Genomic DNA, 27,635 nt, shown 5'->3' with positions numbered 1-27,635 from the left:
AAGAGACACTGATAGGATGCAGAGCTGGGCAGAAAAGTGGCAGTTAGAGTTTAACCCTAATAAGTGTGAGGTGATTCATTTTGGTAGGACAAATGAATGCAGATTACAGGGTTAACAGCAGGGTTCTGAGGAATGTGGAGGAACAGAGATCTTGGGGTTCATATCCACAGATCTCTGAAGGTTGCCACTCAAGTGGCTAGAACCATGAAGAAGGCTTATAGCGTGTTACTGTTTATTAACAGGGGGTTTGAGTTTAAGAGGGGTTATTCTGCAACTATACAGGACCTTGGTGAGACCACATTTGGAATATTCTGTGCAGTTCTGGTCACCTCACTATAAGAATGTAGAAATATTGGCGAGAGTGCAGAGGAGATTTACCAAGATGCTGCCTCATGTGGAGAGTAGGTCTATGAGGAAAGGTTGAGGGAACTGGGGCTTTTCTCTTTAGAGCAGAGGAGGATGAGGCAACTTAATAGAACTCTATAAGATGACGGGGGGGATAGATAGAGTGGACATTCAGAGACTATTTCCTCGGGTGGATGTAGCTGTTACTAGGAGGGCATAACTATAAGGTTCATGGCGGGAAATACAGGAGGGATGTCCGAAGTAGATTCTTTACTCGGAGTGGTTGGGGTGTGGAATAGACTGCCTGCTGTGATAGTGGAGTCAGACACTTTAGGAACTTTCAAGTGGTTATTGGATAGGCACATGGAGCACACCAGAATGATAGGGAGTGGGATAGCTTGATCTTGGGTTTGGACATAGCTCAGCACAACATCGGGGGCTGAAGGGCCTGTACTGTGCTGTACTGGTCTGTTTTATGTAAAATTCAATCATATTTTGGCCCAATACTATGCACAATGTTAAACTTCATTTTTAAGGAAGGATATACTTGCCTTGGAGGCAGTACTGTGAAGGTTCATGAGATGGGAGGCACAGTAAATTGGATTTGTATACGATGAAGTTTAGAAGAATAAAAGATGGTCTCTTTAAAACATTCAAGATAATGATGAGGGAACTTGACAGGACACATACCAAGAAGTTACTTCCCCTGGCTGAGGAATCTAGAACATGGGCACACAATTTTAGGATTAGGGGCTGATCATTTAGGACTGAGAAATTTCTTCAGTCTGTGTGGCTGAGAACTCCAAAGATTCACAACGTTTCAGTTATTGGATCTAACGCTGGGATAGGCAGGTTTTTGATTGCAGTAAATGTAGGGATGTGGGGTGCAGAAGATCGTGTATAGAACGGCAGAATAGATTTGAGGGTGGTTTGGTCTCCGCCTCCTATTTCCAATGTTATATTTTTCAGTACAAGTAGGGACATAGGGTGTCGACAGGGCAGAGATGGACGTAGGTTGCAGGACCAACACCGAACAGGTCCGCAGGATAGTATTTATTAAACATTTCAGGTCATTAAATATTTACACAAATGCTGTGTACAGTAATGATTTAACAAAGGAATCCTTCAACTCACAGTAGGACCAAACGCACACCACCACAGAAACAATGTACTCTGGAGGTAAATTGAAATGAGGTCACCTCTCCTTATGAAAGACACAATGTGGAGATTCTAATTGCTCATCAATCAACATTTCTCCAGTAAGACCAACACTTTGGACCTGCGGGGACTTGAGCATGATTCTCAGTGCTATTCCACCAGCACTTAGATTTCCGAGAAGCCCCAGTGAGTGATAGGAATCTCTACCTCACGTCTCCGGAAGCCTCTGATTTGTGATGTCCATGTTTAATAAACGGTACTCCAAAATTCCTATCCTATTTGAAGATTGAATCCTGGGAAGGACAGAACTGGTATTCAGTTATTAGTGAAGGGCAGTGTTCACCAACCACTGAAGGGCAGGACTGCTATAAATTTATTTCTAAAACCACGTTGTTAAACAGCCAATGGAGCACACTGGATCATTGGTTTGATCACAGCCAGCAGTCCACCCATAGATCTCAGAAGAGTTTGACAATAAATATTACTTTTAATAGCGCCATGCTTTAATGAAGGCCTGTTGAACGTCCATTTATTTTAAACTGTCATTATTTTGTTCCCCCACCCCACCCCACCCCACCCCAGAAACCATCCATGTTGGCCGAGAATGCAGGAGGTCAGGTGCTGCTGGAGTTGAGTATCCGTGATGTTGAGTTATTTAGGAGGTTTATAGGCAATCTTCCTACTCTTCAAAACAGACCATCGGTGCTTCTTCATATAGTAAAGCAGCGGCCAAAGCAGGGCCGAGAACATCAGCAGCTGGAAGAGAGAAGCTCAGTTATGAAATCTTACAGCTTAGAAAGAGGCTCTTCAGCCATTCATGGCTGTGAAAGAACTGTCCAATTAATCCATTTTCCCTGCTACAATACACAGTGACCACACTGGTTGTGAAGCACCTTGTGACATGCTCAGAGCACGAAGGTGCTATAAAGATCTTTCTGTATAATATGAAATTGTGCAGTACAAGTTTCTCACTTAACACGTTCCATCATCAGCACTGCTCCGATCGCAAATACCTCTTTAGATACATCCCTCTCCTGAAGCAAAGAACAAAACAGCCCGGGAAACAGGCCCTTTGGCCCAACGAGCCCATGCTGCCATTTTAACATTACGAGTCCCCTCTCCACCCATGACCCTTATCTATGCTTATGGCATTCCACATCGAGGGAAAACTAATTTAGGGACAATTTATTACACCAATCAGCCTAATAGCACATCTTTGGGGTGTGGGAAGAAACTGGGGCACCCGGAGAAAACCCACGCAAGCACGGGGAGAATGCGTAAACTCCCACAGACACTGGCCCAAATCCATGTATCTGCACAGCAAACAGTGATAGTCACTGAGCTGTCGTGTTGCCCAGCATCTGGTCCAGTTTAAGCGTACACTAACAACATGAAGTACTAGGCCAATCTCGAACAACCAAGAGCAGCCCTCGTACGACCCATTGCGTGTATGCCCCTTGTTGGGCAACAAGGTGGACCAAAGCACCTGTGAATTAGAAGAGAAAAACATTAGTATCATCCACATCCTTATATGTTACCAGGGACGTCCCAAGGCTACTGAACTTTATTTAAAACAATCTCCTATATCCCTCCATCTCCAACCCACTCATGTGCCTAAGTAACTCTTAAACAACTCCAGCGTGCCTGCCTCCACCACCTTGCTTGGCAGAGCATTCCATACCCCACTACCCTCTGTGTGAAAAACCTCCCTCTAACATCCGTGTTATACCTCGTCCCCCTCACCCTAAGCCCGTGGCCCCTCGTAATGTCCGTTTCTAACATAGGAAAAAGCTTACCACTGTTTATCTATACCTTTCATAATCCTATACACCTCTATTAGATCTCCCCTCAGTCACCTTCTTTCAAGGGAAAACAGCCCCAATTTGCTCAATCTTTCCTCATTACCCAGTCCTTCCATACCAGGCAGCATCCTGGTAAACCTCCTCTGCACTCTCTCCAGAGTCTCCACGTCTTTCCGGTAGTAAGGCGACCAGAACTGGACGCAGTACTCCAAATGCGGCCTAACCAAAATTCTATACAACTGCAACATTAGACTCCAGCTTTTATATTCTATACCCCTTCCTATAAACGCTAACATACCATAAGCTTTCTTCACAATCTTCTCCACTTGTACTACCAGCTTCAAAGACTTGTGCACTTGCACCCCCAGGGCCCGCTGCATTTCTATACTCTTTATAGGCTTACCCTTTATCATATAACTCCCCCCTACATTATTTCGGCCAAAATGCATCACCTCACATTTGTCAGGGTTAAACTCCATTTGCCATGTATCTGCCCAATATACCAGCCTATCTATATCCCGTTGTATTGCCAGACACTGCCCCTCACTGTCCACCAATCCAGCCATCTTAGTGTCATCTGCAAGTTTGCTGATCACACCACTTACTCCCTCTTCCAAGTCATTTATGTATATTACAAAAAGAAGAGGTCCCAGTACTGAGCCCTGCAGCACACCATTAGTGACAGACCGCCAGCTAGAAAAGGACCCTTCCACTACTACTCTGTCTCCTCTTACCAAGCCAGTTATCAATCCATCTAGATACCTGGCCTTGTATTCCATGAGCCTTAACCTTTTCAACCAACATACCACGAGGGACTTTGTCAAACGCCTTACTGAAATCCATACAGACGACATCAACGGCTCGTCCTGCGTCGACCGTTTTTATCACCTCCTCAAAAAATTCTACCAGATTTGTAAGGCAAGACTTCCCCTTTACAAAGCCATGCTGCGTATCCTTAATCAGATCGCAACGCTCTAAGTGCGCATACATCCTATCCCTAAGAATCCTCTCCATCAACTTGCCTACCACTGACGTCAAACTCACCAACCTATAGTTACTAGGGTTATCCCTCCTACTCTTTTTAAACAACGGTACCACGTTCGCTACCCTCCAGTCCTCTGGGACCTCACCTATCTCTAAAGAAGAGACAAAGATTTGATTCAGAGGCCCAGTAATTTCATCTCTTGCCTCCCTAAGCAGCCTAGGATAAATGCTATCAGGCCCCAGAGATTTATCAGTTTAAATGCTACCTAAAAGCCCTAACACTTCTTCCCTCGTAATGGATAGTTCCTTCAATTGGTCTACAGCTCTCTCGAAGACAGTACCAGACATCAAGCCCCACTCCTTCATGAATACCAACGCAAAGTATTCGTTCAGGATCTCCCCAATTCCCTCAGACTCTAAGCACAGTTCCCCTCCTCTGTCCCTGAGAGGACCGATTTTTCCTCTAACCACCCTTTTGCTCCTGACGTAGGAGTAAAATGCCTTTGGATTTTCTGTAATCCTGTCTGCCAAAGCCATTTCATGCCCCCTTTTTGCCCTTCTAACTCCCCTTTTGAGATCCCTCCTACTCTCTCTGTATTCCTCCAATGCTCTCTCCGTTCCCAGTTGCTTAGACCTAACATACGCCTCTCGTTTCTTCCTGACCAAGTCCTCAATATCTCTAGTAATCCACGGCTCTCTAATCCTACCTTTCCCATCCTTCCTCTTAACCGGCACGTCTTTCCTGCAACCATTTCAGTTTCCCTTTGAAAGACTCCCACATGCCAAAAGTGGATTTGCCCTCAAACAGCATATCCCAGTCTGTATCCCTAAGCTCCTGCCTAATCAGGCTGTATCTAGCCTTCCCCCAATTTAACACCCTCCCCTTAGGACAGCACTCATCTTTTTCCATTAATATCCTAAAGTAGACAGGGTTGTGGTCACTATTAGCCACATGCTCACCTACTGCAACCTCAACCATCTGACCCAGCTCATTACCCAGAACTAAATCCAGTATAGCCCCCTCTCTAGTCGGGCTATCTACATACTGCTCCAAGGACCCTTCCAGTACACATCTTACGAATTCCTCCTCGTCTGAACCCCCAACTCTAGGCACCTTCCAATCCACCCCATTAAAATCTCCCACTACAACAACCCTATTCTTCCTACACTTATCCAAAATGTCTCTACATATACCTTCTTCCACTGCCCACGGGCTGTCGGGTGGTTTGTAGTACACCCCTAGCATAGTAATTGCTCCCTTCCTATTCCTCAACTCCACCTACAGTGACTCAATTCCTATATATTATCCTCCCTCCGCACCGCTGTGATCTGCTCCCTAACTAACAATACCACTCCCCCTCCTCTTTTCGACCCTCCTCTGTCGTGCCTAAAACACGTATACCCAGGAATATTTAGCTGCCAGTCCTGCCCTTCCTTTAACCATGTCTCTGTCACTGCCACCACATCGAAATTCCTCACAAACATTAAGGCCGTAAGCTCATCCGTTTTACCCGTCACACTCCTCGCATTAAAACAGATGCACTGCAGACCTACAGGACCACTCGGATCCTCCTTCTCCCGGGGAATTTTCCTCTCATCTGGACTTACCCTGTCACCCAACTCACTCCCAATCCCAGTGCCTACTGAGCTGTCTCCTGCCCACCGCCCCCCCCCCCCCCCAATATTAGTTTAAACCCTGCCGAAACACTCCAGCTAACCTCCCAGCTAAAATATTTGTGCCTTTCCCGTTTAAATGTTCCCCATCCCAGTTGTATAGGTGCCCTTCCCTTGCAAAGACTTCCCAATGGTCTACAAAAGTAAAACCCTCTATCCTGCACCAATCCTTCAGCCACGCATTCAGCTGTAGGATCTCATTATTCCTAGCCCCGCTATTACTGGGCACTGGCAGCAGCCCAGAGATTGCCACCCTGGAGGCCCTGCTCTTCAGCCTGGCCCCCAACTCCCTACATATATCCCCCCGCTCTTCCTTCCTACATCCTTCTCTCCTATGTGTACAATTACAGCAGCCTGGGTACCTTCGCCCTTCAAAATTCCCTCTACCCACTCCGAAACATCCCGTACCCCTGCTCCAGGGAGGCAGACTACCATCCTGGAGTCCTGCTTTTGCCCACAGAACCGCCTATCAATTCCTTTAATCCTCCCATCCCCCACCACTATCTCACGAGCCCCCTTCCTTCCTTCTGAGGCATTCTGGTCCTCCTCTCTTGCCCTTTCTACCCCAGTTGTCGCCTTACCCCTGATATTTTGGGAGACTACCTCTGGGGTAGCCTTAGTACCATGACTCCTCTTCTTTTTCCCCTTCCTAACAGTAACCCACCCATCCACCCACCACCCCCCCCCCCAGGCTCTGGGATCTTCACTTGATCGTGGTTCCTATTCATTATTGCCTCGTTCTCCCTGACTAAAAATAGGTTACTCTGAGATATGTTTCTATTGTTACTGAGTGGCTGGTTCAGTAACCAAGAAACTTTTATCCCCCCTCTTAAACAACCCTCAGTAAACATCAAATCACGCAGGTACCAATGAAGAACGATGGAGAGTAAAGAAGCCAAGTTCTGGGCCACTCTTACCATCTCCTCAAACTGTGACCAATGGTACCAATCATATGCCATCACTTTCAGTCAGATAAAGACAGGAAACTAGGCAGGGAGCAGGGTACTGAACTCAGAGAGGGAGAGAGACTGTACACATGATCCCAGGTTGTGCCTTACTGGGAACTATAGTTCCTGAGTCAGCCATTTTAACAAACTATGAACAGATATGAACATAGAAATTAGGATCAGGAAGAAGCCACTCGGCCTCTCGAGCCTGCTCCACCATTCAGTAAGATCACGGCCGATTTGATTGTAACCTCAACCTCACATTCCTGCCGACCCCCCAATAACCTTTTAACCCTTTACTTATCAAGAATCTATCTAATTCTGCCTCAACGTTTTTCAAAGAGTCTGCTTCTACCACCTTTTAGGAAGAGAGTTTCACAGACTCACGGCTCTCAAAGAAAATAAATCCTCATCTGTCTTAAATGGGCGACCCCTTATTTTTATACAATGGCCCCTTGTTCCCCCTGAATCCTTGGGAAGAAGTTTCAACAGATTTCAACAGCAGTACAATGCAGTAATGTAGCACATTGACTCATCTTTACTATAGTACAGAATAGTCCCCAGATCACACAAAGCCACTCTCCACAACATAGAACCATACAGCGCAGACAAGGCCCTTCAGCCCATCAACTCGTTAGAAACACCTGAACTCCCATCTAATCCCATCTGCCAGCACTTGGCCCATAGCCCTGAATGTTATGATGTGCCAAGTGCTTATCCAGATACTTTTGAAAGGATGTGAGGCATCCCACCTCTACCACCCTCCCAGGCAGCGTATTCCAGACCCTCATCAATCTCTGAGTAAAAATGTTTTCCCTCACATCCCCCCAAGCCCCCTGCTTCTCACCTTGAACCCTTGTGACTGATCCTTCAACTAAGGGAAACAGCTGCTCCTTATTCACCCTGTCCATGTCTCTCATAATCTTGTACATCTCGATCAGGTCGCCCCTCAGTCTTCTCTGCTCCAATGAAAACAACCCAAGCCTTTCCAATCTCTCTTCATAACTTAAATGTTGCATCTCAGGCAGCATCCTGGTAAATCTCCTCTGCACCCTTCCAGTGCAATCACGCCCTTCCAATAATGTGGCGACCAGAACTGCACATAGTATTCTAGTTGTGGCCTCAAAGTTGTATACAATTCCAACATGACTTCCCTTTTGTAATCTATGCTCAATTGATAAAGGCAAGTGTCCCATATGCCATTTTCACCACCCGACACCACTGCTTTCAGAGATCTGTGGACAAACACACCAGGATCCCTTTGTTCCACAGAAATTCCTATTGTCCTACCATTCATTGAATACTTTCTTGTCAAGTTACTCCTTCCAAATATCACCTCACACTTTTCAGGGTGAAATTCCATCTATCACTTATCTGCCCATTCTGTCAATATCTTCTTGCCGTCCAAGACACACTGCCTCACTGTTAACCACCCATCCAATCTTTGTGTCATCTGCAAACTTAGTAATCCTACCTCCATATAATGATCAATGTCATTTATGTACATGACAAATAGTAAGGGACCCAACACAGATCCCTGTGGTATGCCCCCTGGACACTGGTTTCCAGTCACTAAAGCAGCCTTCTGCCATCACCCTCTGTCTCCTACAACTGAGGCAATTTTGAATCCTCTTTAACAAATTACCCTGTATCCCAGATGAATTTACCTTCTTTACAACTCTCCCATAGGGGACCTTGTCAAAGGCTTTGCTGAAATCCATATAAACTACATCAACTGCTCAACCCTCATCTACACGCCACCTCAGAAATTCAGTCAGATTTATTAGGCATGACCTCCCTTGGACAAGGCCATGCTGACTAACCCTGATCAAGCTTTGCCTCTCCTAGTGAAGACAGATGCTCTCCTTCAGAGGTTTCTCCAATAGCTTCCCCATCACTGAAGAGAGATTCACTAGTCTGTACTTCTCTGTTTTATCTCTCTAACCCTTCTTAGATAACAGAGCCATTTTAGCTGTTCTCCAGTCATCTGGCACGTCTCCTGTGGCCAGAGAGGAATTGAAAATTTGGGTCAGAGCTCCTGCAATCTCCTCCCTTGCCTCCCACAGCAGCCTAGGCACAATTCATCTGGACCTGGAGATTTATCCACTTTAAAGACTGCCAACACCTCCAATACCTTGTCCTTCCCTTTGTCAATTTGCTCAACAATGTCACAGTCTCCCTGAATTCCAGACCTCCGTCCTCATCTTCTTGGGTGAAGAAAATGTGAAGTATCCATTCAACACTCTACCAATGTCCTCTGGCTCCACCCTCAGATTTTCCCCTTGGTCCCTAATAGGCCCTATTCTTTCCCTGGTTATCGTCTTCCCATTAATACACTTACAGAATATCTTGAGATTTTCCCTACTTTAACTAGCCAGAGCTTTCTCATATCCCCTCTTTGCGTTCTTAATTGCTTTCTTAAGTCCATCCTGCACTTTCTGTGCCTCACTAATGCCTCCACTGATTTGCTCCCCTTGTACTTTTAAAATGCCTTTCTTCTCCTTCTTATTGTATCCTGAATACCTCTGGTCACCCATGGTTCTCTGGGCTTGTTATTCCTACTACCCCACAGGGAACATGTGGGGCTTGCACTCTCCCCATTTTCTTTTTGAACGCTCCCCACTGCTCTTCTGTAGCTTTTCCCATTCATAGATGTTTCTAGTCTACCTTGGCCAGATCTTATTTTACTAAAATCAACTCTCCCCCGATGCAAAACTTTTTTAAAGAAGCTTGTCTATTTTCTTGTCCATGACAAGCTTAATTTGTACCTTGTTGTGATCGCTATTACTGAAATGCTCCCCACCACCACCTCAATCACCTGTCTGTCTGCATTCCCCAGAATCAGGTCCAGCACAGCTCTCTCCCTCCACATATTGATTTAAAAAGTTCTCCTATACACATTTCAAGAAATCTACTCCATCCAAGCCCTTAACACTATGTATATCCCAGTAAATAGGTTTACTATATTAGGTGAAATCACCTAATATAATAAACCTATTGTTATTGTTTTTACACACTTCCACAAACTGAGCACAAATTTGCTCCTCAACTTCCCGCTGACTATCTCAGGGTTTATTAAAAAAAAACCTAACAATGTGGCTGCCCCTTTTTTATTCCTAAATTCTACCCACAAAGCTTCATTTGATGCCCCCTCCAATATATCAAAGAACAGCACAGCACAGGAAACAGGCCCTTCGGCCCTACAAACCCACGCCGCCCATTTTAACACTGAGTGCCTTATTCAAGTCCTCCTTCTACCTACGACTTTTGTCTACCTCTAGTGGACTCTACAATAAAGGGGGTGGAAATTTAGGGAATTATACGTGCACCAGGTTAAGGGAGATCCAATTTAGGGGCAATTTATTGACACCAATCAGCTAAAAGTACATTTCTGGGGTGTGGGAGAAAACTGGAGCACCCGAAGAAAACCCACGCAAGCACAGGGAGAATGTGCAAACTCCCAGAGACATTGGCCCAAGCTGGAGATCCGACCCGGGTCCCTGTAACTGCACAGCAAACAGTGATAGTCACTGAGCTGTCTTATGTTTCTGTCGTGTTGCCCGTCAATTGGTCCAGTGTAAGCGTACAATATCATCTCTCACTGCAGCAACTGACTCCTTAACTCAATGCAATGCCTCCCCCTCTTTTACCCCCTCCCCTGTCTCGCCTAAAAATTCTATATCTTGGAATGTTGAGTTGCCAATTGTGTCCTTCCTTTAGCTGTGTCTCTGTGATGGCAGCTATATCACACTTTCATGTTTACCCTCAACTCATCTGTTTTACCTGCAATACTCTTGGTGTTAAGGTAGATGCCATCCAGCCTGGCCTTACTCCCTTGAAACTTAATATAGCTGCACTCCCTCTGACTTGTTTGTTTTGCTGTGTAACTCCGTGCCCTTATTCAGCTAAGTCTGTGTACCCTCCCTCTGCTGAATTAGTATAAATTCTTCCCAACACGGCCAGTACTTGCTAAGACTGAGTTCAGTTTTGCCATCTCCATGTGACTGCCTTTCAACAGGATATGACAATCAGATTGTTGCTAAAATCTAATTGGTTCATTAACATCATCTGGCCTATTTGTGACTTGGTCCGATACCAACATTTAACTCCTGGGCCTTTGTGGTGGTTCAGCATACAACTCAGTCGTCACAAGAGAAATGGATGATAAAAGTGATTTGGGATACATTGCCTGTGAGCCCAAAATTGCATGGCAGAACTACAAGATTGGATTGTGGGAGCTCACCTTCAGGCCCATGCGTTTACGGTGGTCGTGTTCTGGTTCAGCAGTCCAGCGCAGGAATGTGCAGACATCCTTAGCCATCTGGCTCATCGAGGCTGGGGTACCTGCACATTAGAAGAGAGTCCAGCACTGAATCCAGAGTGTTCAACAAGCTTCTGGATTCTCAAAATCGCACACACACACACAATGTTAGTGGCACTGTGCAAGTCCACAGACAGCTAGTCATGTAGCAGTGCTACCTATCACAAACATAACATCCTTTTCAACAACAAGGGAATTGGCCTGTGTTCTGGTGCCATTCAACCTGTTATACCACATTTGGATCTTCATACAGACAGCACTGAACTCCTCATGGCCTGTGACAGACATTGGAAAGATGTGGAGCTGGAATGCACAGTAATCATCCTTTCACCTCAGACCTGCATTGTAATTCAAAGAAGTACATGATTTCCTCTTGTGGCCCCATTGCCTGCAGGAATCAGTGACTCTTGCCATCTGCATACTGTTGGTCATTCATCCATCAACACTGAGGCCAACTAATGCAGTTACAAACTAGGGATGAAGCCCTGAGCACTAAGGCTCTGTTCCAAACACTTAAAACATCAGAGACTGTGTTCTGATCAAGGTTCATTCGCAGCTCTCTCACAGAAACAGGAGACCATTCAGCCCTTTGAGCCTGTTCTGCCATACATCCCCACCACCATTCCATATCCTTTTATACTCTTATCTAGAAAAACACTACCAATTTCAGATTTAAAGTTAATTAAGCTAGCATCAATTGCACTTAGTTGCTGAGAGTTTCATTCTGTTGTCATCTTCTGTCTGAAGAATTCTTTCCTAACTTCTCTACTGAACAGACTAATTGTGATTTTGTTTTCTTTACCCTGGACTCTCTCACCAGTGGAAAAGGTTTCTCTTTATCTACCTATCAATTCCATTCTAAATTTTAAAAAGTTCAAAGAAATCAACTCTTTTATGTTGATATTTTGGGAATACTAGCCTAGTTCATGCAATCTCTCCTCGTAAACATTTCTTGCAGTCCTGGTAACATTCTGATCAAGCTGCAGTGCATTCCTTCCAAGACCATTATTTCATTCTCAGCTGTAGAGCCCAGGTGTGTACAAGTGCTCCAGCGGTGACTCAAGCAGGGCTCTGAATGCTTTTAATGCAGCAACTGATCAAAGAATGCAAAGAAAGGTCAAAATGTAGAGCAAAGGTCAGTGACATCAAGGTTACAAGATCCAAATCTTACCATCCTCATACTCAACAGCTTCATCATAGAGTGGAGGGGCCATCCCAATCGCCTGACCAGGGAAGTAGGGGTTGTAGTACAGGCCTTCCCGGAGACTGATACCAGCAGGAGGATCACAGTAACCAGTAAGCAGAGTGAAGATATAATCCTCACCACCATGTCTACACAACCAGAGAACAATAATCAGTACATATGTCTTAAGTTAAAAATTTTATCCATAATTTTCAAAAGAACAAAGTCTTCCAGCAGATTCTGCTTCAATTTTCATTTCTTTCTGTTGGTGAAGCTATTTGAATTGAGTGATTGGGCTTGAGATGGAATAAAATTATTCCAGATTTTTTAGAACCATCAATTTTACAAAACAGGTGACTATTTGGCCCATTTTGGTCAATTAATCTCACTGCCCCACTCTCTCCCCTTAGCCCTGTATCAATCCCAAACTAATCACACCACCCTGCTCTCTTCCCATAGTCTCGTATCATTCCCAAACTAGTCTCACTGTCCTGATCCCTTCTCATAGCCCTGTATCAATTCCAGACTAATCCCACTGCCCCACTCTCTCCCCATAGCCCTATCAATCCCAAACTAATTCCATTGCTCCGCTCTCTGCCTATAGCCCTGTATCAATCTCAAACTAATTTCACCGCCCTTCTGTCTCCCCATAGTCCTGTATCAGTCCTAAACTAGTCCCATTGACCCAATCTCTCCTCATAGCCCTGTACCAATTCCAAACCAATCCCATTGTCCCACTCTCTTCCTATTGCCCTGTATCAACCCCAAACTTATCCCACTGCCCCACTCTCTTTAGCCTTGTATCAATCCCAGACTAATCTCACTGTTTTAATCTTTCCCTGTATCTTCCTCCATTTCAAATATTTATCCAATTTTTCCATATAGTACTCAATGGTCTATCTTGAGCATCTCCTGGAGGGAAATCATCTCCTATTCCAAGGAAGAAATATCTCCTAACCTTACTCCACATATTTCTGATCACTTAAATTCCTTCCCAAGTAGCCACTGAAAGGCCACAAAACGTGACCGCCACCAAAGGCAGCTATGAGAGTTTCAGGGCACTGCAAACATGCAGGTATGTGGCACTCAAATGTGTACATAAAGATAATGAGGTGTTCTACCAACACTTAGCAATGTAACCAGGGACAATGAATATTTTACCAACCCGTCTTTTGGAAATGAGAAGCTTTACACAGAGGGTTAACTTTTGCCTTGCAGTGGAGGGAAATCCCTATATACAACAGAACTATAGATCACTTGTATCGTCACTGTGGATGTACCTTCACCAGTTGGACTGTAGTGGTTCACAGTGGCAACTCAGTATCCATTTTCTCAATAGGGAAAATGCTGGAAAATCTTTGAGAAAGCTTTGACAAAGGATCATCTGAACTTGAAATGTCAGCTCTTTTCTCTCCTTACAGATGCTGCCAGACCTGCTGAGATTTTCCAATATTTTCCCTTTTGGTTTCAGATTCCAGCATTCGCAGTAATTTGCTTTTATCCACCTTTTCGAATACAGTTAGGGATCAGCAACAAATGCTGGCCCTGCCAGCAATGCTAACATGCTATGAAAGAATTTTTTAAAGATGCAACTTTTAGATAGGAGGCAAACCACTAAATTCAAAGAAATGAACAGTCAGATATCACCCTCAAAATGTTACAATGCAAGCAAAACAATCTTCAACAAGAAACAGTAACTTGCAGCATCAGTGAGTGTGAGGAAGCTACCTGGCATTTGCAACGAGGGTGAGATCAGGCGGTAGAGATCCATTATTCGCTGCTCTTGCAGCCTCAGAATTGGGGTACGGTTGAGGGAAATAATCAGACAGCTTTCCGGGACGAGTGAACATTTCTCCATTTTCATCTGGTCCATCCAACACTTCAATCTAGAAGTAGTATGGGGAGAGAGAGAGAGAGAAAAATGGTAAGAAGCTGCAGGCACGTGTAATTCCTGCTTCTCTTGAGTGTAACTGCTGATCACTACCAAATTTGTACTCTCAGCTTTGTGGTCCTGTGCACGCATTCACATAGTTAGTAAATGTTAGCTTGGCTCGTTTAGTCCATAGAAGGTCAGAATCAACTTGTTAGAAACAACATGGAAACAGCCACTTGACCCCAAACCAGACTGTGTCAGTGTTTGTCCTTCACACGAGCAGTATTTGAATCCCACATCACCACCCTGATCCCAGATCCCTCTTCCTGTCCTTTAGCTCTCTAATCCCAGACCTGGCTACATAGTCTTGCTTGATCATACGGATGTGACAAAGTCTGTGCCAGAATTCAAAGATTTAGGCTTACGTTCACTATAAGGCATTAACAAACAGAACTAACCGACTGGCTGTTCACTTTACTGCTTTTTGAGGGGAATTCAGCCAGTCAACTTAATGTTGATGGTGGAGAAACATTTAGAGATCTTAATCCAAGAGAAATGAAATGGCATTTGGAAAAAAATAAGGGTTCATAAATGAAAGTCAGCACAGATCTGTTGGTGACAAAATGTGTTTGTCTAACTTGATTGAGTTTTTTGATGCACTGACAGAGAGGATGGGTGAGGGTAGTACAGTTGTGTAGAAGGACATTCAAAGGGGATTAATAAAGCACCATTTAATAAGACATTTTGCAAAAATGAAGCTAGTGGGATTAGCAACATGGATACAAAATTGGCTAAGGGACAAAAATCAGAACATGGTGGTGTCTGATTGTTTTTCCAATTTTCATTATTCTTTTGGGCATCACTGGCAGGGCCAATATAAGAAAATCAGAAATAGGAGCAGAGCAGGCTGTTCAGCTCCTCAAGCAGATCAGGCTGATCTTCTACCACAACCTCATTTTCCTGCACTAACCCAATATCCCTTCTTGTTTTAAATAAGTAGAAATCTATCAAACTCTGCCTTAAACATACTCAATGACTGAACCTCCACTGCCCTTTGCGACAGAGAATTCCTAACCGGAACCCTCTGACTGAAGTCGCTCCTCACCTCCGTTCAAAATTGCATGTCTTTCATTCTGAAATTGCGTCCCCTGGTTCTAGATCCTCCCAGCCATGGGAAACATCATTTTTGCATCTAACACGTTGAGCTCTGTACAAATTTTATATGCCACAGTGAGATCACCTCTCATTCTTGCAAATTCTAGAGAATACTGGCCCAATTTCTTTAAGCACTCCTTGTGGCCAATCCCTCCAGCCCAGGGATCAGTCTATGAACGCTTGTTGCACTCCCTTTATGGAAAATATATCCTTCCTCAGGTAAGGAGATCAAAATACTTTAGGCGTGGTCTCATCAAAGCTCTATACAATTGCAGGATAGCTTCTTAACTCCTGGACTCAAATCTTTTTGCACTAAAGGGCAACATAATATTTGTCTTAATTGCTTGTAGCTACCTGTATGCTCGCTTTCAGTGACTCATGAACAAGTCAGCCAGGTGGACATCAACAGTTCCCAACCTCTCACCATTTAAGAAATACTCTTGACTTTCTGCTTTTTCCTATCAAATCCAATAACTCATATTTTTCCACATTATATTCCATCTATTGTGTTCTTGCCCACTCATTTAAAATCATAGAATCCCTACAGTGCAAAAAAGAGCCATTTGGCCCATCGAGTTTGCACTGACTAATAATCCCACCAAGGCCCTATTTCCATAACCCCACATATTTACACCAATAATCCCCCTGACACTTAGGGTTAACTTAGCACAGCCAATCAACAGTCTGTCTAAATCTCCTTGAAGCCTCTCTGCATCCTCTGCACAACTCACATTTCCACCCAGTTTGTGTCAGCTGTAAACTTGGAAATATTACAGTTGGTCTCTGTATTCTCAAGAACAACTAGAGATGGGTTATATATGCTGGTCTAGCCCGTGATGCTCACATCCTGTAAATGATTAAAAAAAGAAAAATATCCAGACTATTGATATAGACTGTGGATAGCTGGGGCCAAAGCACTAATCCTTGCAGAACCCGCCCAAGTGACAGCAAACCATTCTGAACAATCCATATTTTCACTGTTTTGTGTCTGTTAACCAGTTCTCAATCTACACTAGTATATTACCTCCAATTTATGAGGTGTAATCTTGCTTACTAACTGCGTGTGGAACTTTATCAAAAGCCTACTGAAAATTCAAATATACCACACCCACCGATTCCCCCTAATCTAGTGGTATTTACAACATCAAAAAACTCCAACAGATTTGTTAAACACGATTTCCCTTTCATAAACCCAAGTTGAGTCTGCCCAATCCTACCATTATTTTCTAACTGTCCATTTATCCACATTGCTGGGTACATGCCGGTATTTTAGCTGTACTGGAAGAGCTTGGTTAGGGGTGGGTGGCAGGTTCTGGAGCACAAGTCTTCAGTACTATTGCCAGAATACTGCCAGAGCCTATTCCCTTGCAGTATCCAGTGCCTTCAGCTGTTTCCTAATGTCGTGTGGCGCAAATTGAATTGGCTGAAGACTTAACATCTGAGCTGTTGGGGACCACAGTAAAAAGTCTGACAACACCAGGTTTAAGTCCAACCGATTTATTTGATAGTAAACTCACTAGCTTTCGAGGGGTTTCCCTCTTCTTCAGATGAATGGAGAGTTCTGGCCTCAGACAGAGCATATAAAGCACAGACAGTTTACAGATTACTGATTAGAATGCGAATCTTTACACCTAACCTGCTGTTCAAGTCCTAAAGTGGCTGACAATGTGAGTGGAAAGAGCACTGATCACAGGTTAAAGAGATGTGTATTGTCTCCAGACAGTACAGTAAGTGAGGTTTTGCAAACCCAGGCAAGTCACGGGGGTTACAGATAGTGCGACATGAACCCAAGATCCCGGTTGAGACCATCCTCATGTGTGCGGAACTTGGCTATCAGTCTCTGCTCAGCGACTTTGCGCTGTTGTGTGTCGTGAAGGCCGCCTTGGAGAATGCTTACCCGAAGGTCAGAGGCTGAATGCCCGTGACCACCGAAGTGTTCGCCAACAGGAAGGGAACAGTCTTGCCTGGTGATTGTCGAGCGATGTTCATTCATCCGTTGTCGTAGCGTCTGCATGGTCTCCCGTGTACCATGCTTCGGGACATCCTTTCTTGCAACAGGGATCTTGGGTTCATGTCGCACTATCTGTAACCTCCGTGACTTGCCTGGGTTTGCAAAACCTCACTTACTGTACTGTCTGGAGACAATACACATCTCTTTAACCTGTGATCAGTGCTCCTTCCACTCACATTGTCGGCCACTTTAGGACTTGAACAGCAGGTTAGATGTAAAGATTCGCATTCTAATCAGTAATCTGTAAACTGTCTGTGCCTTATATGCTCTGTCTGAGGCCAGAACTCTCCATTCACCTGAAGAAGAGGGAAACCCCTCGAAAGCTAGTGAGTTTACTATCAAATAAATCGGTTGGACTTAAACCTGGTGTTGTCAGACTTTTTACTGTGTTTACCCCAGTCCAACGCCGGCACATCCACATCATGACTGTTGGGGACATCCAGAGGAGGCTGAGATGGATCAGCAAAAGCAAAAAAAAGACCCATAACATAAGCGCAAATCGGATTGAAGCAAAACTCTCAGATAAGCCAGTTACTTGAATAAAAAAAGTGGCTATTCGGTTCATGGTCTCCAACCAGTGTCCCTTATAAGTTGTGCACCCCTTTAAAAAACCGTGCATCCACACAAAGTACACTCCCAGGAACAGACTGCATGCCACATAAACAATTTAGTGGGGAGACTAGTTTCTCACCAACTGGGACTGATGGGATAGGAGTCTCAGTGAACAGCTGTCCACAAAAGCTATAAGCGAAATGATTCTTGGCTAATGTCAATCCACTTCAACATGAGCAAGGCCATAATTCACAAACTGGGGAAGCTGCTCTGAGAAACGCCATTCCCATGTTTTGATGGAAGTCACTGCTGTGGCAAAGCAGAGAAACTTCATCCAACGTCCAACTCATATTGTTCATCAGCAGGGAGTGTTTGATGCTTAAAATACAAATGGCGTCATCCCCTAATGCAAAGCCAGCCATGTACACATCCCTCAGAGGCAAAAAGTAAAATGACATCTGTGCTCTCACCTCCTCAGCTAGAGCCTTGGCCTCTTCCTGTGTGTGAGTTTCTCCAACCAAGTTTCGAAAAGCCACATATTGCATATTGTGACAGGCTGCACAGACCTGCTTGTATACCTCGTAACCACGACGAACACTGGAAATAAAGACAGCAACTTCATATCAACGCACGGTAAGTCCATCCTCCAAAAGAAACAGCATCACCATTTCCCCACCTCCCTCTTCTCCCAAACAGGCTTCTTTTAGTGTCACTAAAATACAGAATCAATAGTTTAAAACTATAAAGTATTGCACAATGTCAAGCCTGCAAACATGTAACAATTCACATTACTGCAAGAAGATTGAACTGCATTTCTCTCCAAAATGTAGATCTGTTTATAACGCAAAATGCTGAATATCTGGGAAGTGTCTCATAGCAATCAACGATAATAAACATATTCTTACAAGTCCTCTTGCATACATTTGATCAGAAATCTGACAATTCTTTTCAGGTAGATTAATGACCAGATTTAACCCCTTCATTCATAGCTGGGACACAGGAGGCCATCGTAGCTGCTCACATGATCCTTCTGGTCTGAGCTTACGCAGTGTTGGGCAAGCTATTTAACCTGTACATGGGCTATGCCAACAGTTGGTCAACAGGTACCCCCCTCACACTCATCTGAATCAGAAGGTTGTGGGTTCAAGTCCCATTCCAGGACCTGAGCATAAAAATTAAGATTAACACTCTGGGTGGTATGGTGGCACAGTGGTTAGCACTGCTACCTTACAGCGCCAGGGTCCCAGGTTCAATTCCCAGCTTGGGTCACTGTCTATGTGGAGTTTGCACATTCTCCCCATGTCTGTGTGGGTTTCCTCTGGGTGCTCTGGTTTCCTCCTGCACTCCAAAGATGTAAGGATTACGTGTATTGGCCATACTAAATTGCCCCTTAATATTAAGGGGACTAGCTAAGGTAAATGCATGGCATTATGGGGTTTGGGCCTGGGTTGGATTGTGGTTGGTGCTGACTTGATGGGCCGAATAGCCTCCTTCTATGTTTCACTTCAGTTCAGTAGCTAGAAAGTGCTGCACTGTCAGAGGTGTTATCTTTAAAACAAGATGCTAAACAGTGAACCTCTCAGCTTGATGTAAAACTTCTCATGGCACTATTTCAAAAAAGGGCAAAGGAGTTACTCCCAGTGTCTTGGTCAATATTTATCCCTTATTCAAAATCACTAAAACAGGTTAGCCAGATATTAATGCGTTGCTGGTTGTCAGAGTTTTCTACTTTATATTCCATCTGCCATTCTCTTACCCACTGATTTAACTGTCCACATTCTTTTATAGCATTTTTCCTCTCAGCTTACTTTCCCATCAAACTTGGTATCATCAGCAAACTTTAATTCATTAACAGAGCTCAAGGTCTTATTATTAACTAACATCAAACCCAGTACTTGCTCAATTGAACAGCCTCTTGGTTGTAATTTTCCCACCTGGCATGATCAAGTGCAGATAAGTAGCCACTGTGGTTCCAGGGGTAGCTGGGAGAATGGAGCTCCAGGTCCGCATACACAGAGTGATGCAGCGTCAAGGCAAGTGCGCTGCCCCCTGCAGCAAGAACACCGAGTGTAGACAATGCTATCTTTTTCCCTCGGGATAGGTTACTAAAGGACATCCTGGCCTGCGAGACACAAGATATTCATGTTGAAACTGAAGGTCCCGATCAAAATTCAATCCCACATGACAAATCAAACTATAGCTCAAACAATCAGAAATTATTTTTAATACTCCATGAACCTTAAAAGGAAGGTGCAGAGAAATGTCAAAGTTTTTCCTTCTTGATTGACTCCCTTTTCTATCCTGATGGCTATGGCGCATACTGCTCCAGTACCTTTCTCCAGAGAATTCAACTCAAAGAACACTTCAACTGTGAGTCTAGCTGTGTGGGTTATCATACTTGTATACAATGCTTTAGTAAGAAGTCTCACAACACCAGGTTAAAGTCCAACAGGTTTATTTGGTAGCATAAGCCACTAACTTTCAGAATGCTGCTCCTTCATCAGGTGAATGGGAGTTGTGTTCACAAACAGGGCATATAAAGACACAAACTCAATTTACAAAATAATGGTTGGAATGCAAGTCTTTACAGGTAATCAAGTTTTAAAGGAACAGACAATGTGAGTGGAGACAGTGTTAAGCACAGGTTAAAGGGATGTGTATTGTCTCCAGCCTGGACAGTAAATGAGATTTTGCAAACCCAGGCAAGTCATGGGGAATAGTTACAGATAGTGTGACATGAACCCAAAATCCCGGTTGAGGCCGTCCTCGTGTGTGAAACTTGGCTATCAGTTTCTGCTCAGCGATTCTGTGTTGTCATGTATCATGAAGGCTGTCTTAGAGAACGTTTACCCAAAGATCAGAGGCTGAATGCCCGTGGCTGTTGAAGTGTTCCCCAATAGTGTTCCCTATTCAGCCAGTTCCATAGTCAACCTGTGTTTTAACTCCACTATATCCACTGCTGTTCTATATTCTTTGCCCAAGACAACTTTATCAACTTCAGCTTGAAAGCTCCAATTGACCACCAGTATCAGCCTTTTTTTTGGGGAGAGGGGAGAGTGTTCACCCTACTTTAAGTGAAGATGTGCTCTAAGGTCCTGCCCCCTTGTGCTGGATTCCTTTCTCCACCCCCACTTACCCATCTGTGAAAACCGTTTTTCTCCACCTGCTCTATCAATCCTTTTGTTATTTTAACCGTAACAATCAAAACTGAGTATAACTGAAAGCCTATTCAATTTCATCATTTAATCCTTTTAGCCTGGCTCTCACTTTCATGAATCTACAGTGCTCTCAGGGTAAATTAATGGCCTCATCGTAAAGGTGCCCCTAGGCAGCAGTGATCATAACATAATTGAATTTCACATTCAGTTTCAGGGAGAGAGAAGTGGATCTGAGACGAGTATTTTAAACTTAAATAATGGTCAAAATGAGGGCATGGAAATAGAGCTGCCTAAATTGAATTGGGAAATTAGGTTAAGGGATGTTTTTGATTTGATTTACTATTGTCACATATTAAGATACAGTGAAAAGTATTTTTCTTGCGCGCCAGACAAAACATACCATTCTTAGAGAAGAAAAGGGGAGAGCGCAGAATGTAGTGTTATAGCCATGGCTAGGGTGTAGAGAAAGATCAACTTAATGCAAGGTAAGTCCATTCAGAAGTTTGATGGCAGCAGGGAAGAAGTTCTCGAGTCACTTGGTACTTGACCTCAGACTTCTGTATCTTTTTCCCAACAGAAGAAGGTGGAAGAGAGAACGTCCAGAGTGCATGAGGTCCTGAATTATGCTGGCTGCTTTGCTGAGGCAGCGGAAAGTGTAGACAGAGTCAATGGTTCGTGTGATGGATTGGGCTACATTCACAAACTTTTGTAGTTCCTTGTGGTCTTGGGCAGAGCAGGAGCCATAACAAGCTGTGATACAACCAGAAAGAATGCTTTTTATGGTGCATCTATAAAAGTTGGTGAGAGTCATAGCTAAATGCCAAATTTCTTTAGTCTTCTGAGAAAGTAGAGTTGGTGGGGCTTTCTTAACTATTGTGTCAGCGTGGGGGGACCAGGACAGGTTGTTGGTGATCCGGACACCTAAAAACTTGAAGCTGTCGACCCTTTCTACTTCATCCCTGTTGATGTAGACAGGGGCATGTTCTCCTCTACGCCTCCTGAAGTTGATGACAATCTCCTTCATTTTGCTGACATTGAGGGAGAGATTCTTGTTGTTGCACCAGTTCACTAGATTCTCTATCTCATTCCTGTGTCAGCAGAGAGGCAGACATTGAAGGTGATATTTCAGAACACTCAGAAAAGATATATTCCAATTATAAGGAAAAATGTCAAGGGCAAGACACACCATCAGAGACTAAGAAAGTTAAAAATAGTATCATATCAAAAGAAAATACACACAATTCCATAAAGGTAAATGGCAGGTCAGGGACAGAATATCAAGAACTGCAAAGAATGGCCAGAAAATGTAAGAGAAAAGTTTAATGCAGACAAGTGTGAGGTATTGCACTTTGGAAGGATAAACCAAGTAAAACATACAAGGTAAATGGTAGGACACTGAAGAGTGCAGTAGAACAGAGGGATCTGGGAGTACAGATAGATAATTCCCTAAAAGTGGCATCACAGGAAGATAAGGTCGTAAAGAGTTCTTTCGGTACATTGGCCTTTATAAACCAAAGTATTGAGTATAAGAGTTGGAATGTTGTGGTGAGATTGTATAAGACATTGGTGAGGCCAAATTTAGAGTACTGTGTGCAGTTTTGCTCACCTAATTACAGGAAGGATATTAATAAAGTTGAAAGAGTGCAGAGAACAGAGAACATAGAACATTACAGCGCCCTTCGGCCCTTGATGTTGCACCGACCAGTGGAACCAATCTAATGATCCTCTAACCTAAGCTATTCCAATGTTATCCATATGCCTATCCACCGACCATTTGAACGCCCTTAAAGTTCACAACTGCTGCAGGCAGGGCATTCCACGCCCTTACTACCCTCTGAGTAAAGATTTAGTGAAGAGAAGGTTTACAAGGATGTTGCCGGGATTTGAGAAACTGAGTTACAGAGAAAGGTTGAACAGCTTAGGACTTTATTCCCTGGAGCGTAGAAGAATGAGGGGAGATTTGGTAGAGGTGTATAAAATTATGATGGGTATAGATCGAGTGAATGCAAGCAGGCTTTTTCCACTGAGGCTAGGGGAGAAAAAAACTAGAGGACACGGGTTAAGAGTGAAGGGGGAAAAGTTTAAAGGGAATATTGTGGGGGGGGGGGGGGGGGGCTTCTTCACACAGACAGTGGTGGGAGTGTGGAATGAGTTGCCAGATGAAGTGGTAAATGCGGGCTCACTTTTAACATTTAAGAAAAACTTGGACAGATACGTGGATGAGTGGGGTGTGGAGGGATATGGTCCAGGTGCAGGTCAGTGGGACTAGGCAGAAAAATGGTTCGGCACAGCCAAGAAGGGCCAAAAGGCCTGTTTCTGAGCTGTAACGTTCTAAAACTAGAAATATCAAGACTATTATAAGACTTTCTACAGGTATTTAAAAAGAAAAAGAGTAGAGCGTTGGTCCTCTAAATTGAGAGAATAAGGAGAGAATTACTGATGGGAAATAAGGAAATAACGATTAATTCAACAGATATTTTGTGTCTGTCTTCACTGTTAAAGACACGAATAAGTTCCCAGAAACAATTGTGAATCAAGAGGTGAAACGGGGAGGCAGCAATTTCAAACAATTACAATGACTAGGGAAAGAGTACTGAGAAAATTATTAGAATTAAAAGCTGCCATGTGCCCAGGTCCTGTTGGGTTTTATCAGATTGGCTGCAGTGATGAGTTGGTTTTAATTTTCTAAAATTGCCTAAATTCTGGAAAGATCCCATCAGATTGGAAAATAGCAAACGTGATATTTTTATTCAAGAAGTGGCAAGGGGGAGTAGAATGCAGGAGACGCCAGTTAGCTTAACACCCTCATAGGGAAAATGCTGGAATCTATTATTAAACAGACCATGGCTGGGCATTTAGAAAATCTCAAAGTAATCAGGCAGAGGCAACATGGTTTTATGCTGGGCAAATGGGCCAGGAAATGGCAAATGGAATTTAATGTTGGCAAGTGCGAGGTGGTCCACTTTGGTAGGAATAATGGTAGGAAGGACTATTACTTATGTGGCGAAAAACTGCAGCAGGCGACGGTGCAGAGGGACCTCGGGGTCCTTGTGCATGAGTCGCAAAAACCCAGCCTGCAGGTGCAGCAGGTGGTCAGGAAGGCGAATGGGATGCTGGCCTTCATAGCGAGGGGGATTGAATATAAAAGTAGGGAGGTCTTGCTGTGGCTGTATAGGGCATTGGTGAGGCCGCAGCTGGAGTACTGTGTGCAGTTTTGGTCGCCGTACTTACGCAAGGATATTTTGGCCTTGGAGGCAGTGCAGAGGAGGTTTACTAGGCTGATACCGGAGTTGAGGGGGTTGAGCTATGAGGAGAGGCTGAATAAACTAGGCTTGTACTCGTTAGAGTTTAGAAGAATGAGGGGAGATCTCATTGAGACATATAAGATGACGAATGGGATGGATAGGATAGAGGTGGAGAGACTCTTCCCACTCAAAGGACAGTAGGACTAGGGGGCACAGCCTCAAGATAAAGGGGGGGGGTGGTTTAGAACGGAGTTGAGGAGGAACTTCTTCACTCAAAGGGTGGTGAATCTCTGGAATTCTCTGCCCGTTGAGGTGGTGGAGGCTGCCTCGCTAAATATTTTTAAGACGCGGGTTGATGGGTTCTTGATAAGCGAGGGGATTAAGGGTTATGGGGAGAGGGTGGGAATGTGGAACTGAGCCACGACAGATCAGCCATGATCTTATTGAATGGCGGGGCAGGCTCGAAGGGCTAGATGCCTACTCCTGCTCCTATTTCTTATGTTCTTATGTAAATCAGGTATGGCTAATTTATTGGAGTTCTTTGAGGAAGTAACAAACAACATTGATAAAGGGAACCTGAGGTGGTGCTGTACTTGGATTTCCAGACAACATTTGACAAAGTCCCACATCAAATGCATCATGCAAACTAAGCTGTCATGAAGTAAGGGGTAAGATATTAGCATGACCTCTTTTAAGGTCAAACTAAATAAACAAACTCAAGTTAAATCAGGACAAAGTAAAAGGGGCAGCTCCCCAGAAGGAAGGGGAACAGCCGGAACAAAATCAAAGTACAAAGGAAACTTAAAAACATCAAATTAAAATGTGATTATTAGGGTCAATGAAGTGCCCAGAAGGCATCAACTGCGCCCGTGGACACCACATGCTCCTTCTCCAGGGACACCTGGCTGCAAACGTAGCCATGGTAGAGGGGCAGACAGTCAGGATGGATGGCCCCCTCGATCGCCTGCTGCCTGGACCTGTAAATGGTGCACTTCGCCAGGCCCAGCAGCAGATTCACAAGGAGGTTGCCATCCCGACACTCCCCTCTCCGTACCAGCTGTCCGTAGATCAGGAGCATGGCACTGAAGTGCAAACATAAGAACATAAGAAATAGGAACAGGAGTAGGCCATCTAGCCCTTCGAGCCTGCCCCGCCATTCAATAAGATCATGGCTGATCTGAAGTGGATCAGTTCCACTTACCCGCCTGCCCCCCACAACCCTTAATTCCCTTATTGATCAGAAATCTATTTACCCATGACTTAAACATATTTAACAAGGTAGCCTCCACCACTTCAATGGGCAGAGAATTCCAGAGATTCACCAACCTTTGAGTGAAGAAGTTCCTCCTCAACTCTGTTCTAAACTGCCTCCCTCCCTTATTTTGAGGCTGTGTCCTCTAGTTCTGGTTTCCTTTCTAAATGGAAATAATCTCTCTACCTCCACCCTATCCAGCCCCTTCATTATCTTATATGTCTCTATAAGATCTCCCCTCAGCCTTCTAAACTCCAACGAGTACAGGCCCAGTCTACTCAATCTCTCCTCATAAGCTAGACATCAACCAAAACATCAATAAAAGATTATTCAGGAAAACAAAAAGGGAGTGCAACCTAACACACAAAACATGGTCCACGGACTCCACAAGGCCACAGAGGATTGGCTGGCTAACAGAAAGCAGAGTAAATATAAATGGGTCATTTGCAGTTTGGGAAGATGTGGCAAGTGGGGTACCAACATGCTCCGTACTGGGAGCTCAACTATTCACAATTTATATCAGTGTCTTGGATGAAGGGATGGAATGTACAGTTGCTAAATTTGCTGATGTCACCAAGATAGGTGGAAACATAAATTGCAAAGAGGACATAAGAGCCTAAATCTCTGGTACCACCACGAGCAAGACAGTAAACATGATGGAGAAGCCAAGGTCAGTTGACCTCAGGCAGGAATCTCTGGCCCTGGGGCTGACAGGACTGGAAAACTCACCCAAGGAGTCTGCAAAGGAACTCAGACAGGTTAAGTGAGTGGACTATAATTTGGCAGATAGCAAATAACGTGGGGAAATGCGAACTTGCTCACTCTGGCAGGAATAGAAAAGCAGTAAACTATTTAAATGGAGGGATTTGGGTGTTCTAGTCCAAAAGGTTAATTATGCATGTACAGTAAGTGATTGGGAAGGCAAATGTTGTTTATTGCAAGGGAAATGGAATATAAAACTAGGGATGTTTTACTGCAGTTGTATAGGGTGTTGATGAGAAACAGATTATCTGAAAGGAAAGAATCTACAGAAGAGGAATCACAAAGTTAACATGCAAGTACAGCAAGTAATTAGGAAGGGCAATGGGTTGGTGGCATTTATTGGAAGGAAGGTGGAATATCTAATCAGGAATTCTTGCTCTAACTGTACAGGTTAAGATGAGAACACAGATTACTGTGTACAGATTTTGCTTCCTTACTTCAGGAGGAATGGAGGCAGTTCAGAGAAGGTTGATTCTTTTTGGCTGAGATTGGAGTTGATAAGAAGCAGCAATCCTCCTGAGGGGGGTTTGACAGTGGGGAGGATGCTGAGAGGATGCTTTCCCTTGTGGGAGAGACTGGAACTCAACTCATTCAGACCCGTTCCCCCAGAATCTCCAGTTAATTCTGGGGTGAGGGGGGATTTCTCCTCGGGGCTGAATGAGTGCCGACTGGAAGTGGAACTGCGGCAAGACACCGGGTTTTATTTCTCTGCAAACTGACTCCCGGGCGATGGGAGCTGGAGAGCCGGTACCTCAGGGAAACCCCCGCCGGCCCGGCCCGGCCCGACACCGGAGGGCCAGGGTCACCTTGACACCGGCCGGGCTCCGGTTGTGAACTGCCGGCCCCCCGCTATCGGGCTCCGGCCCATCCCAGCGGTCTGATTCCCCTGTCCGCCCCCCGAGCACAGGCCGCCCTCACCTTGCAGAGGTGGAAGGTTTTCTGCCGAGTATGGAGGAGAATGCGCCCGCTCCCCGCCGCCGCTCTCAACGCCGCCATTTTGGAAGTGCTGCCCTCACTCCCAGCCTGCACTGCGTCCTCAACCCGCCGCCATCATGAATAGTCCGCCCTTACTCCCGGCATGCACTGTCCAGCCGCCATCTTGAATAACTGCCCTCACTCCCAGCCTGGACTGCGTCGCCACTTTCCCACTCGCCATCTTGGATCACTGCCCTCACTCCCAGCCTCCACTGCGTCGCCACTTCCCGCCGCCATC

The 27,635-nt window shown here is 44.6% G+C and overlaps 1 protein-coding gene across 1 annotated transcript; it reads right to left on the bottom strand.

Annotated features, from left to right (window-relative positions):
- Positions 1-1,383: 1,383 nt before the first annotated feature.
- Positions 1,384-27,457, bottom strand: cyc1 (cytochrome c-1). Its single transcript, XM_080204561.1, has 7 exons — positions 27,341-27,457; positions 19,940-20,127; positions 18,476-18,602; positions 14,143-14,300; positions 12,403-12,563; positions 11,154-11,254; positions 1,384-2,259 (listed from the first exon to the last, which is right to left on the bottom strand). Exons 1-7 carry the CDS (start codon positions 27,416-27,418, stop codon positions 2,155-2,157), a joined length of 918 nt encoding a protein of 305 aa, XP_080060687.1. The 5' UTR covers positions 27,419-27,457; the 3' UTR covers positions 1,384-2,154.
- Between the last annotated feature and the right edge of the window lie 178 nt (positions 27,458-27,635).

The sequence above is a fragment of the Carcharhinus amblyrhynchos genome, chromosome 16 (genome assembly GCF_965287045.1).
Source record: "Carcharhinus amblyrhynchos chromosome 16, sCarAmb.v2.hapA, whole genome shotgun sequence".
NCBI lineage: Eukaryota > Metazoa > Chordata > Chondrichthyes > Carcharhiniformes > Carcharhinidae > Carcharhinus > Carcharhinus amblyrhynchos.
This window is presented reverse-complemented; position numbering and strand designations above follow the sequence as displayed.